The sequence below is a fragment of the Arvicola amphibius genome, chromosome 8 (genome assembly GCF_903992535.2).
Source record: "Arvicola amphibius chromosome 8, mArvAmp1.2, whole genome shotgun sequence".
NCBI lineage: Eukaryota > Metazoa > Chordata > Mammalia > Rodentia > Cricetidae > Arvicola > Arvicola amphibius.
In genome coordinates this window covers 98,532,562-98,550,962 of record NC_052054.1, presented here as the reverse complement: position 1 = coordinate 98,550,962, position 18,401 = coordinate 98,532,562, and the positions used below count along the sequence as shown (strand labels likewise).

Below are 18,401 nucleotides of genomic sequence, written 5' to 3'. Positions count from 1 at the left end.
CAATTACTGACCAAGTATTTCACCTGGGGCTTTTTGTTTTATTTTGTTTTAGCACCTGGCCTACCATGTAACAACTAACTCAGCTTTGGCACCAGTTCCTCAGAACACACACTTCACTCGCTCCCTTCCCTAACAAGTCCTGACTTTTAGACATCTGACAATGGAAGCTTACCTTCCTGAGTGCACTGTAACCCTTGGGGATGAGACCTTAAGTCTTCTACAAGTTTGTTAAGAATAAATGAGTACACAGATAGATGAATGAATAAATGAATGAACCTCTGCAGGAACTAACTGTACATGTGATGGACACTTATCAAGCTCTTAGAACATCATTAGACACATTAAAATGGTATGGTGACAGACAAATGAATTTTTATTTCTACAAAGTTTTCCAATATAAATTCTCTTTATTCAAAATTAATAACGTTATTTTAAAATATATGAAGAGAATGGTTTCAAATGATTTTCAAAGTTCTAAATTTCTATCTTTTAACATTTTCTTGACTTCTCAACAGGCTGTTTCCTTGCCCATAAGAGGAGGATAACATCATGGATACTCTCTCACAGGGGTTGTAAAGACTCAGTCAAGCAACAGGAAAAGCACTAGTGTGTACAGAGCAGGTGACCAGTACAAATCAGTCATCGCTGTCATTATTACCCATGACTTTCATTATTACCCATGATATTCCCTAACCAGGTGTTTGGTAAACTTGCAACCTCCCACCAAAGCACTTACCGCAGGGAGGCTTGAGACGAGTAAGAAGGGAGTATCTGGCAGTCAGTTTCCAACCGTGTCTGAGTCCTAAGGGAGACTTGTCCTCCCATCATCTTCAAGGGCTCATCTTGTGATAGCACGTGGTCATGGGCCAACGTCACGTCTACCCTTGGATCTAACAGCAAGCAAAATAAAGAGTTTTCTACTCCAAGCACTCTTTTAAAACACTCCTGTACCTTTATCAAAACCTCAAATACTCAGACAGCCTACACTTAGCATGTACAACAGAAGCACACCAAGAGCTTTGCTTTCTGCTAGCACTGATTCCTCACATTGTTCCTGTTTCATCACCTCTCTCCCCTCCCTAGAAGATCAGAGATCCTTCCCACTCCAGGGCACCAGATTCACAGGCCCCAGCACAGCCCAGAAACCCCCAAGAGATCAGACACTGGCTTTGCAAGTCCCACACCCTCCCGATATTCTGAGACAAAGGGGATCTTTTGGGATAGCAAGCTGACTGCTTACACTATCTCTACAAACCAGTCACTGAAGAGCTTAAACTATTGGGATAAACATATTGAAGTCAATAAGTATACAACATAATTCATAAATAAATATGATATGCTATAACAATTCAATCTTTTTTGGGTCAAAACATATTTATTCATCAAACAATTCAATCTTATACTACATGAAACTATGTAAATTTTATTTAGGGGATGGGGATTCCTGAAAGGCAGCTTTTTGTTTCCAGATAGAGTCTTTCTATGTATTCTAAGATGGTCTCAAATAACTGCAACCCTATAATTTGGGATTACAAGTATGTGCCAGTACACCTGGCTTGGTTATAAATTCTCTTTAAACGGACAAGACTTTAGCCAGCTATTTCTGTCTCAGACATAGGTACAAGTGGTTCAGTCTTGGAGAACCTCCTAATTCCCTTCTAGATGCCAACATACTTTTAAAACTTACCCACAACTGTCCCATCTCCAGGAAAGAAAAACAAGAGACCATACAAGACAGAGCCTCCCACTACTCTGCCCGCCTTTGAGCTTTTGGAGAGGTCACCAATGACTTCTGTTCTCCTCATCTGTCACAGAGCCACCAGCCTATAAGGGGCTGGGCAACCACAGAAACACAGTGTGGAGGAGGCTGTGCCTTACCGTGTGCTCCACTGGCCAGTTCCCAGTCCTGCTGTGCATCAGAGTTCATCTCTCCAGGCCCAGTCTTACTGCCAATGTCCAGGCAGTTGACAAGGTCTGGCAGCTGCACAGAACTGTCATATGCAGGGTCCATGTAGTGGTAGAAACCAGGAATCAAGAAAGTGATGTTCTAGAGAGCAAAGCAGTGATATTTCAGAATCTAGGAGGACCCATTCTGACCCCACTGAATACATCCTCCTAGGATGAAAATATGGCAATGTGAACAGTTCAGGCGCTCAGAGTGGGAAAGATCTTGGGTCACATGTTTTTGGCTAATCTATACACCCTCTGACACTTGACACATAATGCAGGTTTTTTCATTTTGTTTATTAAAAAGGCAAACAATACATTCTAAGGCAAGGTATACAAACACCTACATGTCTTCCAAGCAGAAATCTGGCCTGTGACTTCACATTTACTGAGAACAGAGACCCTGTATTTGCCAAGCTAACATCTTACAGTTCTTGGTCCAAGAACACCGATGTGAACCCATCAGGGACCATATTACCACAGTAAGAGCTGCTCACACAGATGCTGCTTCTGAATGTGTATGCAGCCTCCATCCTGGAAAGCTGCCTGTGGCCACAAGAATCTAAGCAACTCTAACCTCAATGAGAGTCAAATATGTATACCTGTAAGACTCTAAGAGGTCTCAACACCTGTAAGACTCCTCTAGAACACCGTCAACCAGGGGCTGCTTTTTAATCAAATAAACTCAACTGAACTAACTTTAGGTTAGTTACTCTTTATGGTTTTATTGAAAAGCAGAATAACCTCTTTTTAGAGCCTCATAGAATATTCTAATCACCTGTCACACAGTCTAGTAGCACCTCGTAGAATGACAAGACAAGACAGAGGCCCGTGTCATGGAGGCAGTCCCCAAGTGATCATGGTGCTTAGTAAAGGGCCGTTAAGTACCTGCACCCAGGACCAGGTGAGCCTGGTGGGCACTCAATAGGTGTCAAAATCAGGGGAGAGATATGTAGGATTCTCTCCTATATATCCTACATATCCACCTGGCAGGACTGGGTGGCTTTCCAAGGCTGCTCCATGATACCCCTCTGGCATTTGGGAGGCATGTACCCTCCCAGTGGGCTCAGAACACCACTGGGATCCACTTCCTAAATTAGATGAGGTTGTGGGAGCTGTGAGGCATGACTTCTGCAGCTGAGGTAAGACTTAAGAGGCAGGATGCTCCCATGAATGTTCCAAACAGCATCCGAGCCAAGAATGTAAGCTCTCAAGGCTTCAGGATTCCACAATCACCTAGTGAGTCGCCCCAGTTGGCATCATGTGGAACAAAATGGCCTTTCCCTACTAAGCCTAGTCTAATAGGCTGATTCATGACTTGGAATGCATTAAACATTGTCCTGGAGGCTTGTACAGAGCCATGATGAGACTGCACCCTACAAGTCTGGGTGAGAATAAGGGAGAAGTTAAAGCTAATGGCCTGTCTCCTGGTGAGTAAGATGTCTACCCAAGTCCAATCCCAACTTCAGAAAGGAAGGTTATAGAACCCCTCCTTCTCCAGTGCCCACCACCAACCATGCTCAGGATGGGTTAACTAGCAGTATCCACAGTGTAACCAAAACATGGTTCAACGGGCCAGACCAGAGCCAGCTGGGTGGGGCCAGAGATCCCAGGCAGAAGACCCACTTCTTTCTCTGGAACAATTCAGGACAGTTCAGGAGAGGCCACTGATGTGGGGCCCAGGAATATGAGATAGTTGGTTGTAAATAGGATGAGGATAGCCTGTAAGCTCTATAGCCCATGCAGAACAGTTTCCTCAGAGTACCAAGGAGCTGGGAAACTAGGTGAGCCTACCTTGCCCAGGAGCTCAGTCTTCCCATAACCAAACAACATTAGTGCAAAGCTGTGGTTGACACCATAAATTGTGCCATCAGGCAGGAGGGTGATGAGGCCACTGATGGTGCAGAACACCCATACAGACGCCTGGTAACCTGGTTCAGATGTAGCCTCACTGTCAGCTACAGCCTCTCCACTGGGGTTGGATTTCAGCTTCAGACTCAATGGGAAGGTGGTACCATCTCTGGCTCTCCCAACAGACCTTTGAATCTTGAGACTCTGAAAGACAGGGAAGCCCCATTTCAGTACTACAGCAATACTATCTATGTACACAGAATCCTGAGCTGTGATGTTTCAGATCCAAGCTCCACTCACATATCCATGCTAGGAACATCCCTCATCCATGGTGCTCTCCCTAACTATCCCTCAGTCCCACCCTGTTCAAATTCAGAATACTGGGAACAGCAGCAGCAGGCTTGGAGGACTCAGGGTCCAAACAAATGCATAATGAAAGGACCAAGCTACAAACCAATAAGGGGACTGGACCCAGACTCATCCCGAGCAGGCATTGTGCCAAACTACAGCCTGCTAGTATCCACAGGCTGCACCCTTCTCAGCTCCAAGTCTGGAAGGGAAAGAGCTGTCGTGTTTCTCTAGCACCTCTCAGTCTCAGCGAATGTATAGTCCATGTTTGGGTGTAGCTGTGATGATTAGGGTCACCATGACAGAATCTAGAACCACCTTCAAGACAGGCCTCTGGGTATGCTGCCAATAGAAGAGTTTGCTTGACTATACTGACTGAAGTGGGAAGATCCACCTACTGTGGGCAGCACCATTACCCTGGACTGTGCAGGTAGAGAAAGGGAGCTGAGCAGTAGCAGGCAGTCATCACTCTCTGCTTCCTGATTGTGAGACAATGTGACCAGCTGCCTCACACTCCTGCTGCCTTAGATGTACCCTTGAACTGTAAGCTAAAATAAATCCTTTCTTTCTGAGTTTCTCCTTTACAAAGTAGCAGGAAAAGCAACTAAGACAATAGCCATGGTTCCACACCCAGTCTTCTGTCCCTCCAACCTAGAGGTATTGCTTTCCTATTGAGGGTCAACATATCCTCCTGGGCCCTCAGGAAAGAGAGGGTTTAGGGGACAAGGCTTGTCAGCCAGGAGACCACATGACTCTAGGTGTTGGTTGAGCCTCAAAGCTCAGAGAACTAGAGTTGGAGCTTTGCCCCATCCAAGAATGGTCCTGCCGTCAACTTACAGGGGCTAGTTGAAGAACTCAAGACCCAGCACCCAGTGTAGAGGGTTCAGACACCTACCTTTGGGACATGTCGACCAGGAGGAGGGAGCTGCATCGATGGAATCAAGTCTGTGACACACTGCCCAGCTACATCCTTTGGAGATGTGAACCCATGGAGATGAGCAAAGAGACTGTCACATGATGTGATAGTTCCCTGGGGAAAAGAAGCAATGCTTCTGACAGGCAATTCTCACAGTTGTCTTTAAACTTCACTGAAGTTTATGCTCTAGTGTTTTTAAACCAAATGCAAGAACAATGTCACAGCTCCAATATTCAAAGTCCAAGAGGCATGCCATGGGCTTTCACAAGAACAATATCATTTCCTCACTGTACCAAAGTGACTTTCTTAAGAACTCTCCAAAAGCCCTGGGTCAAATGGGGGGGGAGGGGGAGTGGTGAGTACGGCTTTAATACCAGCAATCAGGAGGCAACAGCAGGCAGATCTCTGTAAGTTCAAGACAAGTCCAGCCTGGTCTACAGAGCGAGTTTCAAGACAGTCAAGGCTACACAGAGAAACCCTGCCTCAAAAAAACAACAACTGTAAACAGAGACTGCACTTTCATCTCCTGGCTACCCAGACCCAAATAATCACACAAAAACTATATTAATTACAACACTGTTTGGCTGATGGCTCAGGCGTACTTCTAGCTAGCTCTTAAATGAACCCATTTCTATTAGGTTATGTATTGCCACGTGGCTGTAGTGTTACCTCATTTTCTATATCTCTTGTTTCCTTGGCGGCGAGCAGCTGCTTGACTCCGCCTACTCTCTCTCTATATCTTTGTTAGGATTTCCTGCCTGGCTCTACTCTGCTATATGGCCAAAAGAGCTTTATTCATCAACCAATAAAATCAATACATATACAAAAGGACATCCCACATCAAACAACAACAACAAAAAAGTCCGGATCCAGACTCTTCAATAAAAACACCCCAGTTCATGTTTAAGTACTATTCTAAAAGAGTAGCATCTTTAAGCTTAAGAACAATCTTGAGTAGTTATGATTCTATTCCCATTTTATTGATAAGGAAATCTGAGGAATCAAGGACTGGACTCCTTGCTCAAGCATGCATTTAGTAAGGGCCATAGCCAAGGCAAACCTCCAGTTGTCTTTGGCACTTCCTAAGTAAGGGGAGGAGAGCATTGTGTTAGAAGGAGATAGTTGCAATTTGGAAATATACTCACATCACTCTGGAAGGCAACCCAGGCTGAGACCCTCTCCACGGGTTCCAGAACCACTACACAGCACAAGCCACGTTCTTGCTGCAACCTCTTTATCCACACAGAGACTGGAATCTTCTCCCCAGTTCGGCTAACAACGTCAACCTGTAGAAATACATTTCCTGTACCAGGGTGCACAGCAACCGCAGTGGATTCTGCAACTAGCATGGCACAGTGCTTCTCATCAGGAGAGACCTTCCCCGGTGCTTCAACGCTTCAGCGCAGTCAGAAACCTACCAAAGTGTCAATAGTCTTCTAGTTCTCAGTGCTACAGTCTGAATTTTTATCAAGAGGGTTTTCATACCCAGTGTGATGGCCAATTTTTAGTTGCCACCCTTGATTGAGAAACACCTAGAAAACACCTGACACACACATAGGGTGTACCTCTGATGGTATTTGCAGAGAGTATTGGTTATGTATCATTGAACCAAGAGGATAAAACCACTCTCGAATGCGAGGCAGGAGCCTATAAGGAAAAGAAAAGCAGCGGGTAAGGAGAGCTCCCATGTACACTCAACTATCCTTTTGCTGTTGGTGTTCATGGGTTTTGGTGTTAGGATCTCATGTGAGCCCATGTGCTCTCAACACCCCATGTTGCCTAAGATGCCTTTTAACTCTTGGTCTCCTATGTGGTGGGATTACAGGTATAAATTATCACTCTCGCTTTTCTGACTTGAGTGGGTGCTTTTTGCTGTGGCTATCACCCATGAACACTGAACTCCAGTCTTCAGCTTTAAATGTATTCCTGCACCAGCGACTCTCCAGGAGGCTTCATCCACCAGACTGAGGCTGCACCATCAATCCCTGTGGTTCTGTGGCTTTTAGATTCCTAGACAGAGCGGTTACTGGTTCCACTGGGTCTGCAACCTGCAAACAGCTACTGTAGAACTATCCAGCTTTCAATCATACAAACCGATCTAATAAATCCCTTTATCCAGATACAGTTGATCCCATGCATCTGAAAAACTGACTAATACACTCAGCTTCACAGTAAGGAAGCAGGAGGAAAAAAAAAAGTGAAATCCGTAATTTCTTCAAGAAATAAACACTATGTGGGCAGTGGTGGCACATACCTTTAATCTCAGTACTCAGGAGGCTGAGACAGGCAGATCTCTGAGTTCAAAGCTAGCCTGGTCTACAGAGTAAGTTCCAGGACAGCCAGGGCTACACAGAGAAACCCTGTCTTGAAAAACAAAAGCAAAAGGAAGGGAGGGAGGGAGGATGGATGGATGGATGGATTAAGGACAGGAGAGATGGTTCAGTGGTAAGAGTTCTTGTTGCTCTTCCAGAGGATCCAAGTTCAGTGCTACATTGGGCAACTCACAAGTGCCTGTAACCCCAGCCCCGGTGGCTATTACACCTTCTTCTGGCCTCCTTGAGTTACCACATACGTATGTACATACATGTACACATGCAAATAAATAAAAATAAAATAAGTATTTTTAAAAAGAAAAAATAAAGAGGCATTAACGTGCTGAAAGCTATAATTATTTTCTTGGTAGTTTTGGAAGTAATCAGCTTCTTGACCCAGTAATTTCTTGATACAACTGACCCTGACCAAGTTCTCATGCCTGGAGCTTAGCCTTCTGCATCCTATAATTCAACTCACCTGTCAATGTCGCAGATATACCCAGCAGCCTAGGAGGACCAAAACTCTCCAGTAAAATGCTCCCATCCCATCACCATACAGCAAATAAATGGAATGTGTGGCTTTAAAGGTAAGAATCAGGTGCAGTGATAAAATTGTATCATTTCAGAAGGCTCTGGAAATAGCTCCACAGTTAAGTATTTGCCATACAAAGACAAGGACCTGAGTCAGGATCCCCAGAAACCCACTTAAATATTGGGTGGGAATGGAGGCTCACCTGTTAGTCCAGTCTCATAAGACAGAGACTGGACACCCAGAGCAAGACAGCTAGTAAGACTAGCCATATGGGAGAGCTCTGGGTTTGACTGAAAGTCCCTGCGTCAATGAATAAGGTGGAAGAGTGATAGAGGATGAGTTCTGACATCAACCTCTGGAGGGCACATGCACGCACGCACACATACATGTGCACATACACACAAGAACATGAAAAAAGGGGGGAATCTATTACTCTTCTGGAACTCTCATGTGATACCTACATTTTTTTAAAATGTAATCTAAGCTTCAACCCTCACTAAAACATGAAAACAAAGTGCCACAGTCACTATATCCCTCTTAAATACTTTGGTTTTAAAGGGCCCATCCTTCTTCACATCTGAAGTAGGGAAATAGTACCAGGGCCATGTTTCAGTGAAGATGCTAAACTTAGGTGCTGCCAGACATAAAGCAGAACAAAGCTCAAAGTCAAAAGTGAGGCAGGGAAATGGGAGCCCTTCCCTTTACATGTTATTCCTGCCTTAAGGACAGGCAAAGCACCGGGCAATGGCAGCGCACGCCTTTAATCCCAGCACTCGAGAGGCAGAGACGGGTGGATCTCTCTGAGTTAAAGGCCAACCTGGTCTACAGAGCGGCTCCAAAGCTACAGAGAAACCCTGTCTTGAAAAACCAAAAAATAAAAGATAAAGCATCCTCCCCAGCCCTACCCTACCCTACCCACACTCACTCACCACTGTGCCAAACACCACTGCAGCATGGCCATCGGCCTCCACATGCTCCTCGCTTAGGGCTTCCACCACCTCGGAATCAGACTTGAGGAAGAACTGTGCAAGCTTCTGGCCAATCAGGTCATGACTGCTATACCCAAGGAGGCTGCAGGCTTTGTCATTGGCAACCAGAATCTGCAGAGGACACACATATCACCAAAAGTTCCTGGGGCCCTAGAAAGAACAAAGGAGAAAACAACACAGGAGGCAACAAGGAGGCCCAAGACCCACCCTTTTCCAGCACTGCCTCTAACACCTTCCCATCAGGGGCTGTGATGCTCACACTGCACCTCAGATACACCCACCCAATCAAGGCCAGCTAGAGCCAAGGCCCTCCACCAGCCAAGACAGGCACATGCCTATCAAGACTAGGAAGCTAGGAGAGGGCTGGAGAGATGGCTCAGCATAAAGGTGCTTACAGCCAAGACTAACAAGTTGAGTTCAATTCCTGGGATCCACAAGATAGGAGAAAACTGACTCCCACAGGGCTGTCCTCTGACCTCCATACTCACACTGTGGCACACATGCACCAACACACACACATTTGCACACACACACACAAATATAATATGATCAATTAACTTAAGATTATTTTTAAAAATGAGGAAATTTGCATCACTCCACTCCTGTCTAACAGTCTCAGTTCCTGTAGAGATGAATGTACACAGTACAAATACATCTCATTCAGGCACTAAATTTCATTTACATAACTAAGACAACATGCTAAAAGTATAACAGAGAATGCACATCATCCTTTCTCTCGAACCTTTGTCCAAAAAGGAAAAATTCTTGTCTCTTTTGCATCATATAGGTAAAATCAACTATCTTTCTAATTACATTTCAAACACAAATTTTTCTGTTGAAGGAACCAAGTCCGACAACTCCAAATCCACATCTATGCTGGGCCTCAAACTGCAGCAAATACCTCTGTGGTCTTGGCATCCACAGTAAAGACAGCCTTGTTGGGGTTGCACACAGGAGTGGAGTGCAGGGGTGCAGAGCACCCTGAAGCCAAACCACGTAGCAAGGAGCAGCAGGAAGTACTGCCCAGAGGCCCAGCTGCAGGGTCGGCATGCTCAGATGCAGCAGAGCAGTGCAGTTTGCTTGTGCAAATGTTCTGGGCAGCCAGTGATGAGAGGCAGTAAGAACTCCACCTGTCTTCTGTGAGGAAAGGAAGACAGAAAGTATTAGATCTCAGACAGCTACCAAAACAGGCATCTAGAACAGGCAAAGTATGCGGCCTGCACAGGACTCAAGCATTGTATAACCCACAAGTGCCAATGAGTGACTGAACGAGTCTCTCCAAAACAACCCTCTAGGGCTCAATGGCATCCATCAATATTGTCTGAGACAAACAGCTTAACAACATTTCTGTCTAGGTCACACTCTAAGGCCTTGCCCTTCATACCTAGAAAGCTCTTACTTACAATTCCTCCTCTCAAATACCAGTCATCCCTAGCCACTGCCTGGTCACTCGTTCCTGAGAACTGTCAGACAACTTAAAGGCTACCTGCTGCCCACCATCCTACCTGCTTCCTCCCATGAGCTCTGTCCCCATCACACTAAAGGAGCTGCTCTTAGCCACCTCTCCAATAGCCCCAAAATGCTCAGCCCATCAGCGGACCCTCAGTCCTCACCCCACTCCACCTACCAGAAGCACTGAGCTCTTCAGCCAGACCCCATCTAAACACCTGAGTGCTTTCCCTTCCGCTCTTCTCACCACCACCAACTGATCCATCCACCTCTCCCATTTCCCAGCACCGTTACTACCTTACTTGGCACCTACACTTACCTCTAGCTCCAATCATTTCCAAGACCCAACTCCCTGTGCCTCCCACACTGGCCTCTGTTCTTCCAAAGTTTAAAACCAAATGCATATAGCCTGAGTCTTCACCACTCTCCCACCCCGTCCTTTCTCCTTTCTTCTGTGGCCTTCTTCTAGTACCTGACCTCAGCCTAACCTTCCCCAAGGCCACCCACTTGCCTCAGCAGTGACCAAGTCAGTGCCCTACTCACACCTCTACCGTTTTGCCCCTGTTCCCTGAGCAGCTGCCTGGGGTATCCTCCTGAAACTTATCTTCCATGTCAACACTGAAGCAAAGAACCTTGTCAGTGCCAGGCAGAGCAGCCTCCTGGGAAGCTGTGGCCTCTGCCTTGCACCACTGGCCCTCTCCCAGGAACAAACATACCTGATGTCCCAGCAAGCTGCTCTGTGACCTCAAGACAGGATCTTAACCCTTACTGTGCTCTGTTCTGGCCCATGGACATCTGCCATCCTAAGAGACTTCCCTGCTGTCTAGATCCCCCTCAGTTCCAAGTACACACCTTACTGTCCTTTAATCCTTCCCCACCTAACCCCACGACCCTGTCACACAACACTAGATAGGTTAGCTCTTTCCTCCTGGCTATGGTCCAGGCCCAGGGATGCCCAGTACCTTGGAAGACACCTCTCCCTGGCAAGAAAATATAAACCATCTTTTGGTCCCTAATAAAACAGCTCCCAGGGGAGGAACTGCAACTTCATGTTTTTAGTTTACAAGGTTGATGCCCACAACATCACAAGATGATTACCAGAGAGTGCCATCCGGCTCTGGCAGAGTCTGGAAAGCCCATTCTTCCTGCTCGGGTGTCTATGGGCTATGGAGAGTGGCTTGCTGGGTTCAGAGGAGGCCTGAGAAGCTGGACCTTCCTGGGCAGGAGAACTCCCAGACAAGCATCTCCGGTCCTTAGCAAGAACAGGTGAACTCCCATCCTCCATGAAGAGCAGGCCAACTGGTCACCAAGTTCCCAACTCCAACAGCCCTCACCTGGAAAACAAAGGGTGCATGATTAAGGTCTGCAGTACAGAACACAGAAGCAGTCAAACCAGCCCAAGTCCTGGCATCCCAGAGATCCGGATCTACAGAGTGAGGATAGTCAGCCCAAATCTGTGCTACAAGCTTTTTCAGAAAATACACAGAAAGGAGTGGAGAAACAAGAAGGGAAGTGGAAAAAAAGCAATGAGTGCTGATGTGGGATGTCCTTTAGTAAATGTGTTGCTTTTATTGGTTGATAAATAAAGCTGTTTGGGCTTAGCAGAGTAAAGCCAGGCAGAGAGTAGGTGAAATCAGACAGACGCCAGCCAGCCGCCGAGAAAACAAGACATGTAGAAAATGAGGTAATGCCACAGCCACGTGGCAATACATAGACTAATAGAAATGGGTTAAGATGTAAGAGCTAGCTAGAAATATGCCTGCGCCATTGGCCAAACAGTGTTATAATTAATATAGTTTCTGTGTGATTATTTGAGTCTGGGCAGCCAGGAAATGAAAGCACAGTCTCTGTTTACAGAGTGCAGTGGGGGTGAGCAACAAGAGAAAGCAGGAAATGCAGGTCCACACGTGAGGATATGTTCCAGGATCAAGGTCTCTCTGGATGCCTTAAGAATCAGCCATACAAAGAGCATCTTGAAGCATACAAAAGTAAAACCATATCCAGAGACAGGACCACTCAGGAGTGTGTTGTTTTCAACTCTATTGTGATATAAATGTAGACTCAAATACAGAAAAATCCCCTTGCCCTCACTGAATTTCAGAGTGACAAGACATTTCAGAACTACAACAGTGTCATACTAGGAAACCAACCTTACTCTCACAGGTTAGCCCACTCTCCAGCGTGTAAGCTGAGTTCCAGAAGTCTTGTCCTACGTGCTCACTCGCATGACTTCCCACAGTGGACACACTGAGTGTCTCCATGCATCTTACTGGCATGTATGTGAACTTTAAGTTTATATTAACAGTTCCCCATGCTTAAGGCCATTCCACAGACAGCCACAAAGAAGAAAGTATTCTCTGCCAGGAGTGGGCAAGGCCCACCTTGTAATCCAGTGATTGATAAAGACAAGAACACACTATGGGGCTAGTATCAGGACCATAGTTGGATTCTCCCATGACATAGGGAGACCACAGGTCCAAAATACACCCACCTTAAGCATGAGTCCCTTCTTCTAGGCTACCTTCCAAAACCTCATAGTTCACGAAAGTCTGGCACACTTCTGAAGTCCACACCAGCCTTTTCCTATACAGCATTCCCATACCAGCACACTTAGACCTGAAAATTAGATAAGAAACTGCCTCACAAGAAGCATAAGTTAGGATAGGCAGGTGGCCAAGCCTTGTGACATCTAGGAAGGGACAGGCACCTACTCTTACAAACCACCAGAACCTAGTAAGGAGTTCCTAGGAGCCCAGTCCTTGAGTTGTATACTGACTTTTAAGGTGGTCACAAAGTTTTTTTTAAGCTAAGTAAGCTGTTGTGATACACCTCTGTAATCCCAGCTATTGAGAGGTGGAGATAAGAAGCTCAGGAATACAAGGACATCCTCAGTTAAATAGTTCAAGGCCAGCCAGGAATAGTGAGACCTTGTCTCAAAAAAGAAAAAAGGTATTTCTTAACAATGTAGGAAGGGGGAAGAGCACCTGTTATAGTTAGCAAGTTGTGAGCTTCAGTATAACTTGGTCACAAGTTGATCACAGTGAAGTATCTGATATACTCATAAGTCTATGGGCCTTAGCCAACAGCTCCTGAGCACATCAGGGCAGGGACCCTTACACAGGAAGAACAAAATGCTGACATTACTACAAGCTATGAAGCTATACAAAGTAAATAAATGGACAACAGGACATTTATTTATCAGAAGCAGACCAAGAAATACAAGCCTGACATACGTGGGAAATCCATGAGGTCTCCCCCAGCACAACTGCACCGAACAGACAACTTGACCTTCAAGTATTAGTTACCGTGTAAAATGAGGATAACAGTAACTCACGCCCCATAACACACTCCTGCAGGATTTCAAGAGTCAAATCAGAACTGAGATCAAATAAATACTTAATAACTGGGATTTGCTAGTTTTAAATAGTTAAAAAACTTAGAGTGAAAATGCATCCTATGTTTTCCTCTATACAAAAATTAGTTCTGGGTGAATTCAAGAACAGAAGATAAAAATTCAAGAAAATGTAAGAGACAGTAAGATGGCCCTGCTTGCCATGGAAGCCTGATAACCTGGATGAAACAAGAAAGTCAACTCCACAAAGATGTTCTCTGACCTCCCCTTGTGCACCTATGTACATACGTATAGATACACGCGTGCGCGCACACCATATACACATACAATAACAACAAAATTAAAATATAAATAAAATGACTTTGATCCTCCAAAAAGAGAAAGAAAAAGTCAAGGCCAGGAACACGGTCTGAGCAACCCATGTAGTTTGTAACAACCAGCGCCAGCACTCACCAAGAATGCCATTCTACACATCTCTGAGACAGGAAGAACTTCCAAAAGGTAAAAGTGACAAGAACTGAAAACAGAGAAGAGCTATCCTACAACCGCTAAAACAGGTCAGGAACTCCAGTAGAGAGCCAATTTGACCCCAACTCCATGAGACATTATGTCCTAGTAACCTTCTCAGAAGCAAAGAATGCTAAACCCAGGCCCAAGGTTTTCAGAATTACACCTATGAAATATACTATGTTCAAACAAACTGAGAAGGAAAACTTCCTGAGAGACCATACTGCAGAGATCAAGTCAGAGAAATCCACACACATAAGCAGCAAGACAGACAAGGATAGTCAGACAGATAGATAGACCAAATAGTCCTTGTCTATTCAGGGCAGCATGGTTGCACAAGCTAAGAACTGGTAAACCAGTCAGGAAGAAAGGCAAGTAGGCAAGAAGAAGAGAGAAGGAAAGAAGGGGGGGAGGCAAGGGGGGGGAGAGTGGGGGAGGGGCACATAGGTAAAAAGAAAATTAAACAACTTAAATACTCTGAAAAAGAATGTTCTGATATAATCAACAGTAAAAATAAAAGTGTGTACAAGAACCAGTCTTAAGCAGGGCGCACATCTGCCTTTAGTCCCAGCACTCAGGAGGCAGATCTCTGTGGGTTCGAGGCCAGTTTGGTTCACAAAGCGAGTTCCAGGACAGCCAGGACTGATACACAGAGAAACCCTGTCTTAAGAAACAAAACAAGCCAGGCGGTGGTGGTGCACATACCTTTAATCCCAGCACTTGGGAGGCAGAAGCAGGCGAATTCTGTGAGTTCAAGGCCAGCCTTGTCTACAGAGCTAGTTCCAAGACAAGCTACAGAGAAACCCTGTCGCGAAGGGAAAAAAACAACAACAAAAGGGTAAATCTTAGCAGTATAAGGAGTGAAACCTTCCAATTGCGAAAGATTATGTACAATAAGGTCCCTTTCCATTTTTTTTGCTTTGTTTTTTGTTTTTTTTGTGGGTTTTTTTTTTTTTGTTTGTTTTTTTGGGTTTTTTTTCTCCCGAAACAGGGTTTCTCTGTAGCTTTGGAACCTGTCCTGGAACTAGCTCTTGTAGACCAGGCTGGCCTTGAACTCACAGAGATCATCTGCCTGCCTCTGTCTCCAGAGTGCTGGGATTAAAAGTGAGCACCACCACTGCCCAGCTCTTTTTTTTTGTTATGTTTTTTTCAAGAGAGGGGTTCTTTGTGTAACAATCCTGGCTGTCCTGGAACTCACTTTTTAAACCAGGCTAGCCTCGGACTCACCAAAATCCACCTGCCTCTGCTTCCCATGTGCTAGAATTAAAGGTGTGCACCACCACCGCCCAGGAGAGTCCTTTCTTTTAACACAGAAAAATCTAAATGCACTGCTTACATGCAAGATAACACTTCAACAAGACTGAAAGCCTGTACATTAGGAAGATGGTTCCCTTGAATCTGGCAAAGCACTAAAATTAAGAGGCAAAATGGTACAACCTCCTACCTCCTAAGCTGGGGTGGCGGATTTAAATGTGTTTGTTTTCATTTTTAATACCTCTTTTTATGTGTGTGTGGGGGGTAGGTAGCTGTGTATGTATGTGCATCACGTGCCTGTATGATCCTGAAGAACTCAGAAGAGGCATCAGATTCCCAGGAACTGGAATTACAGACACTGAGTCACCATGTAGGGGTTAGAAACTGAACACAGGTCCTCTACAAAACAGTAAGTGCTCTTAAATGCGGAGCCATCCCTCCAAGACTCATTTTATTTTCATTATAATGCATGACTTTTAAAGCATTCTTATTACATTTGTGGGGGGGGGAGGGAAGGAGGGAGGGAGAGGTCCCATATGTGGAGGTTGTTATGCGCAGATCACGGAGTCCCCCCAAAACCAACTAGGAGACCAAGTCCTGTATGTTAAAGCAAAGAGCCTTCATTCTTACACAAGTTTGCAAATTTGGACTCTCCGTGTGTCCAGCATATGGGAATGATAGAGAAGGCCCCTAAGCTCAGTTGGGGTTGGGTTTTTATAGTAACAAAGGTGGGGGTCAGGGATCGCTAAGGTTCAGGACCCCTGATTGGCTGACATTTGTCTAGGGGTGTCCCGGTGAAAAGCCATGGGTGTGGGCTGACAGGTGATCCTATCTAAGGTTGGACCCTTAGGAATTTCCTTAGGAATTTCCTTTGGACAGTCTGTTCCTAGGTAATGCCTGGGTGGTCTCAGTTTGTGGTATTTACTGGAACAAGGTATTGCCCTAGGGTAAACTACTAAGACTCAGAGGTCCGTTGAGCTTTCTCAGGGCTTGGTCCTACCAGAGGCTCAGTTCTCTCTTTCCACCACGTGGGTCCTAGGGATCAAACCCAAACTGTCAGACTTTGGCAGCAAGTGCTGTTAACCCCTGAGCCATTTTGCTGAGTCCAAACTATAGAATTTTGATTCCTTTTGTTCTTTGAGGCAAGGTCTCCAGAGCCCTGGAAGTGCTGGGAAGACAGGAAGGTACCATCAGCCTGACAACTGTTATCTTTGTGTAGAGCTGAGTACTAAACCCAGGGCAAACCCTGTATAAGGACTATTTGCCCTCAGTATTTTGCATATTACATACATAGGCACAGACACTCAATATGCGATCCTAGAAAGCAACAACTCAATATGAAATAAAAGCAGCTACACAGAGTGTTCAAAGCTCTATGATACACCACCTTGTCTCAAACAAAATAAAGATACGTAGGAGCTAGAAATGTATGACTTTGAAATGTATAACTTTCCTTCAAGTAGTAGTGTTTTAATATCAAAGACGTACATCTTCTCTAGGTATCGAAATGCACTAATTACAGCTACAGCAAACAATGATACAATCACACTGTGGTTTTCTGCTTTTAGAACCAATCTATAAACAAAGCTCAGGACATTTAATTATGGATCCCTAATACACTGCCAATGTCACCAAACTTTGCTTCGTTTTTTAGAAGTTGCATAACTTCATAATATATTGTTATAAAATCTTAATTTATAAAAGAAAAATACCATTCTTCAAGCTAAATTGTCAACGCTACAAATTTTTATTTTTAAAATACAGGAACTGGGGAGATGGCTCCTTGTATTATAAGTTCTTGTTATGCAAACATGAGGATCTGAGTTTAAGTTTTTAATCACATAAAAAGCCAGGCATGGATGCACGTACCTGCAATCCCAGAATTAGGGGATGAAGATAAGTGAATCCCCAGCGCTCACTGGTCCGCTAACCTAACCTAAAAGGAAAGCTTGGGGCATTCCGGTGCTGGCGGCTCCTGTGCGCGGGTCAAACGGCCGGAACCCGCCACCACCCGGGCTGGGGCCGGGTGAAGGGAGTGCGGTCGCGCGAGGTAAGGGACCACGCCTCGCCGCCACCCGCAAGAGAACTTTAGAACACGGGTGTCTCACCTGAGGCCGGCGACCGTCCCGGACAGATTCACAACGTGAAGATCCCGCGCGCTTCTACCTATTGATCAATCGCAGACCGACTTGCGCAGAATGACAGGCGACAAGAACCAACCAGACACCCCTACGGGCGGGACTCAGCGAAAGCGAGCGGCTGAGCGCGCGCAACGGTTGCTAGGGACTCACCGGACACCGCCCTACCGCGCCTCCAAAGAGCCAAAAGAGACCCGTTTCTCGGTCGCCCTCCCACCCCACCCCCCACGCCAAGGGACTGCTGTTTACTCCCACAGCGGACCGAGGACGGTGAGCGACGCGCAGCCCGCCTTTCGACGGCCACATTCTCAAGGTGGGGGTGGGGGTTATGAGCGGAAGCGGACGACGCGGCGTGAGGTGAGCGGCGAACGTGCGCCCCCGAGCCGGACCGCGGCCGCCCCTCCCTCCTGCTCCGAGCATCCACGAAAACCGGCCCGTGGCGCCAGTCAGTCAACGCGCAGGCGCGGAACAAAGCCCACCGGCCCGTCGTGCAGACACACAACAGCGAGGCTCCCGAGGTCGCGGATGCAAGTCTCACCTGCCTCACCTGTGGCCTGTAGCGCTCTCCTGACCGCCGTACCTCCACGCCTCCGAAAGTCGACATGGTGGTTTGGGCGAACCCGCAAGTTTGAAGTAGCTCCCATGCGTCCTGATGCCTTTCCGAGAAGTCAGCTTCCGCCCTGCTCGCCTAGACGCCACTCTCTCCTCTTACACCTAGCTCAGGTGGAGCCGGCGCCTACGGAAACTACAACTCCCATGAAGCACTGCGTTCACGCAAGCGCGTCAACTCGCGCTTCTATGCTCGG

General features: G+C 46.1%; 1 protein-coding gene across 1 annotated transcript in view; it reads right to left on the bottom strand.

Annotated features, from left to right (window-relative positions):
• Nucleotides 1-18,318, bottom strand: part of Pask (PAS domain containing serine/threonine kinase) — a 30,018-nt gene extending 11,700 nt beyond the window's left edge. Inside the window, 9 exon segments of the mRNA XM_038339443.2 lie at nucleotides 737-890; nucleotides 1,879-2,047; nucleotides 3,742-4,002; nucleotides 5,042-5,176; nucleotides 6,208-6,348; nucleotides 8,836-9,006; nucleotides 9,797-10,032; nucleotides 11,443-11,678; nucleotides 18,134-18,318. Coding sequence (XP_038195371.2) covers nucleotides 737-890; nucleotides 1,879-2,047; nucleotides 3,742-4,002; nucleotides 5,042-5,176; nucleotides 6,208-6,348; nucleotides 8,836-9,006; nucleotides 9,797-10,032; nucleotides 11,443-11,629 — 1,454 coding nt within the window. The 5' untranslated portion in view covers nucleotides 11,630-11,678; nucleotides 18,134-18,318.
• Between the last annotated feature and the right edge of the window lie 83 nt (nucleotides 18,319-18,401).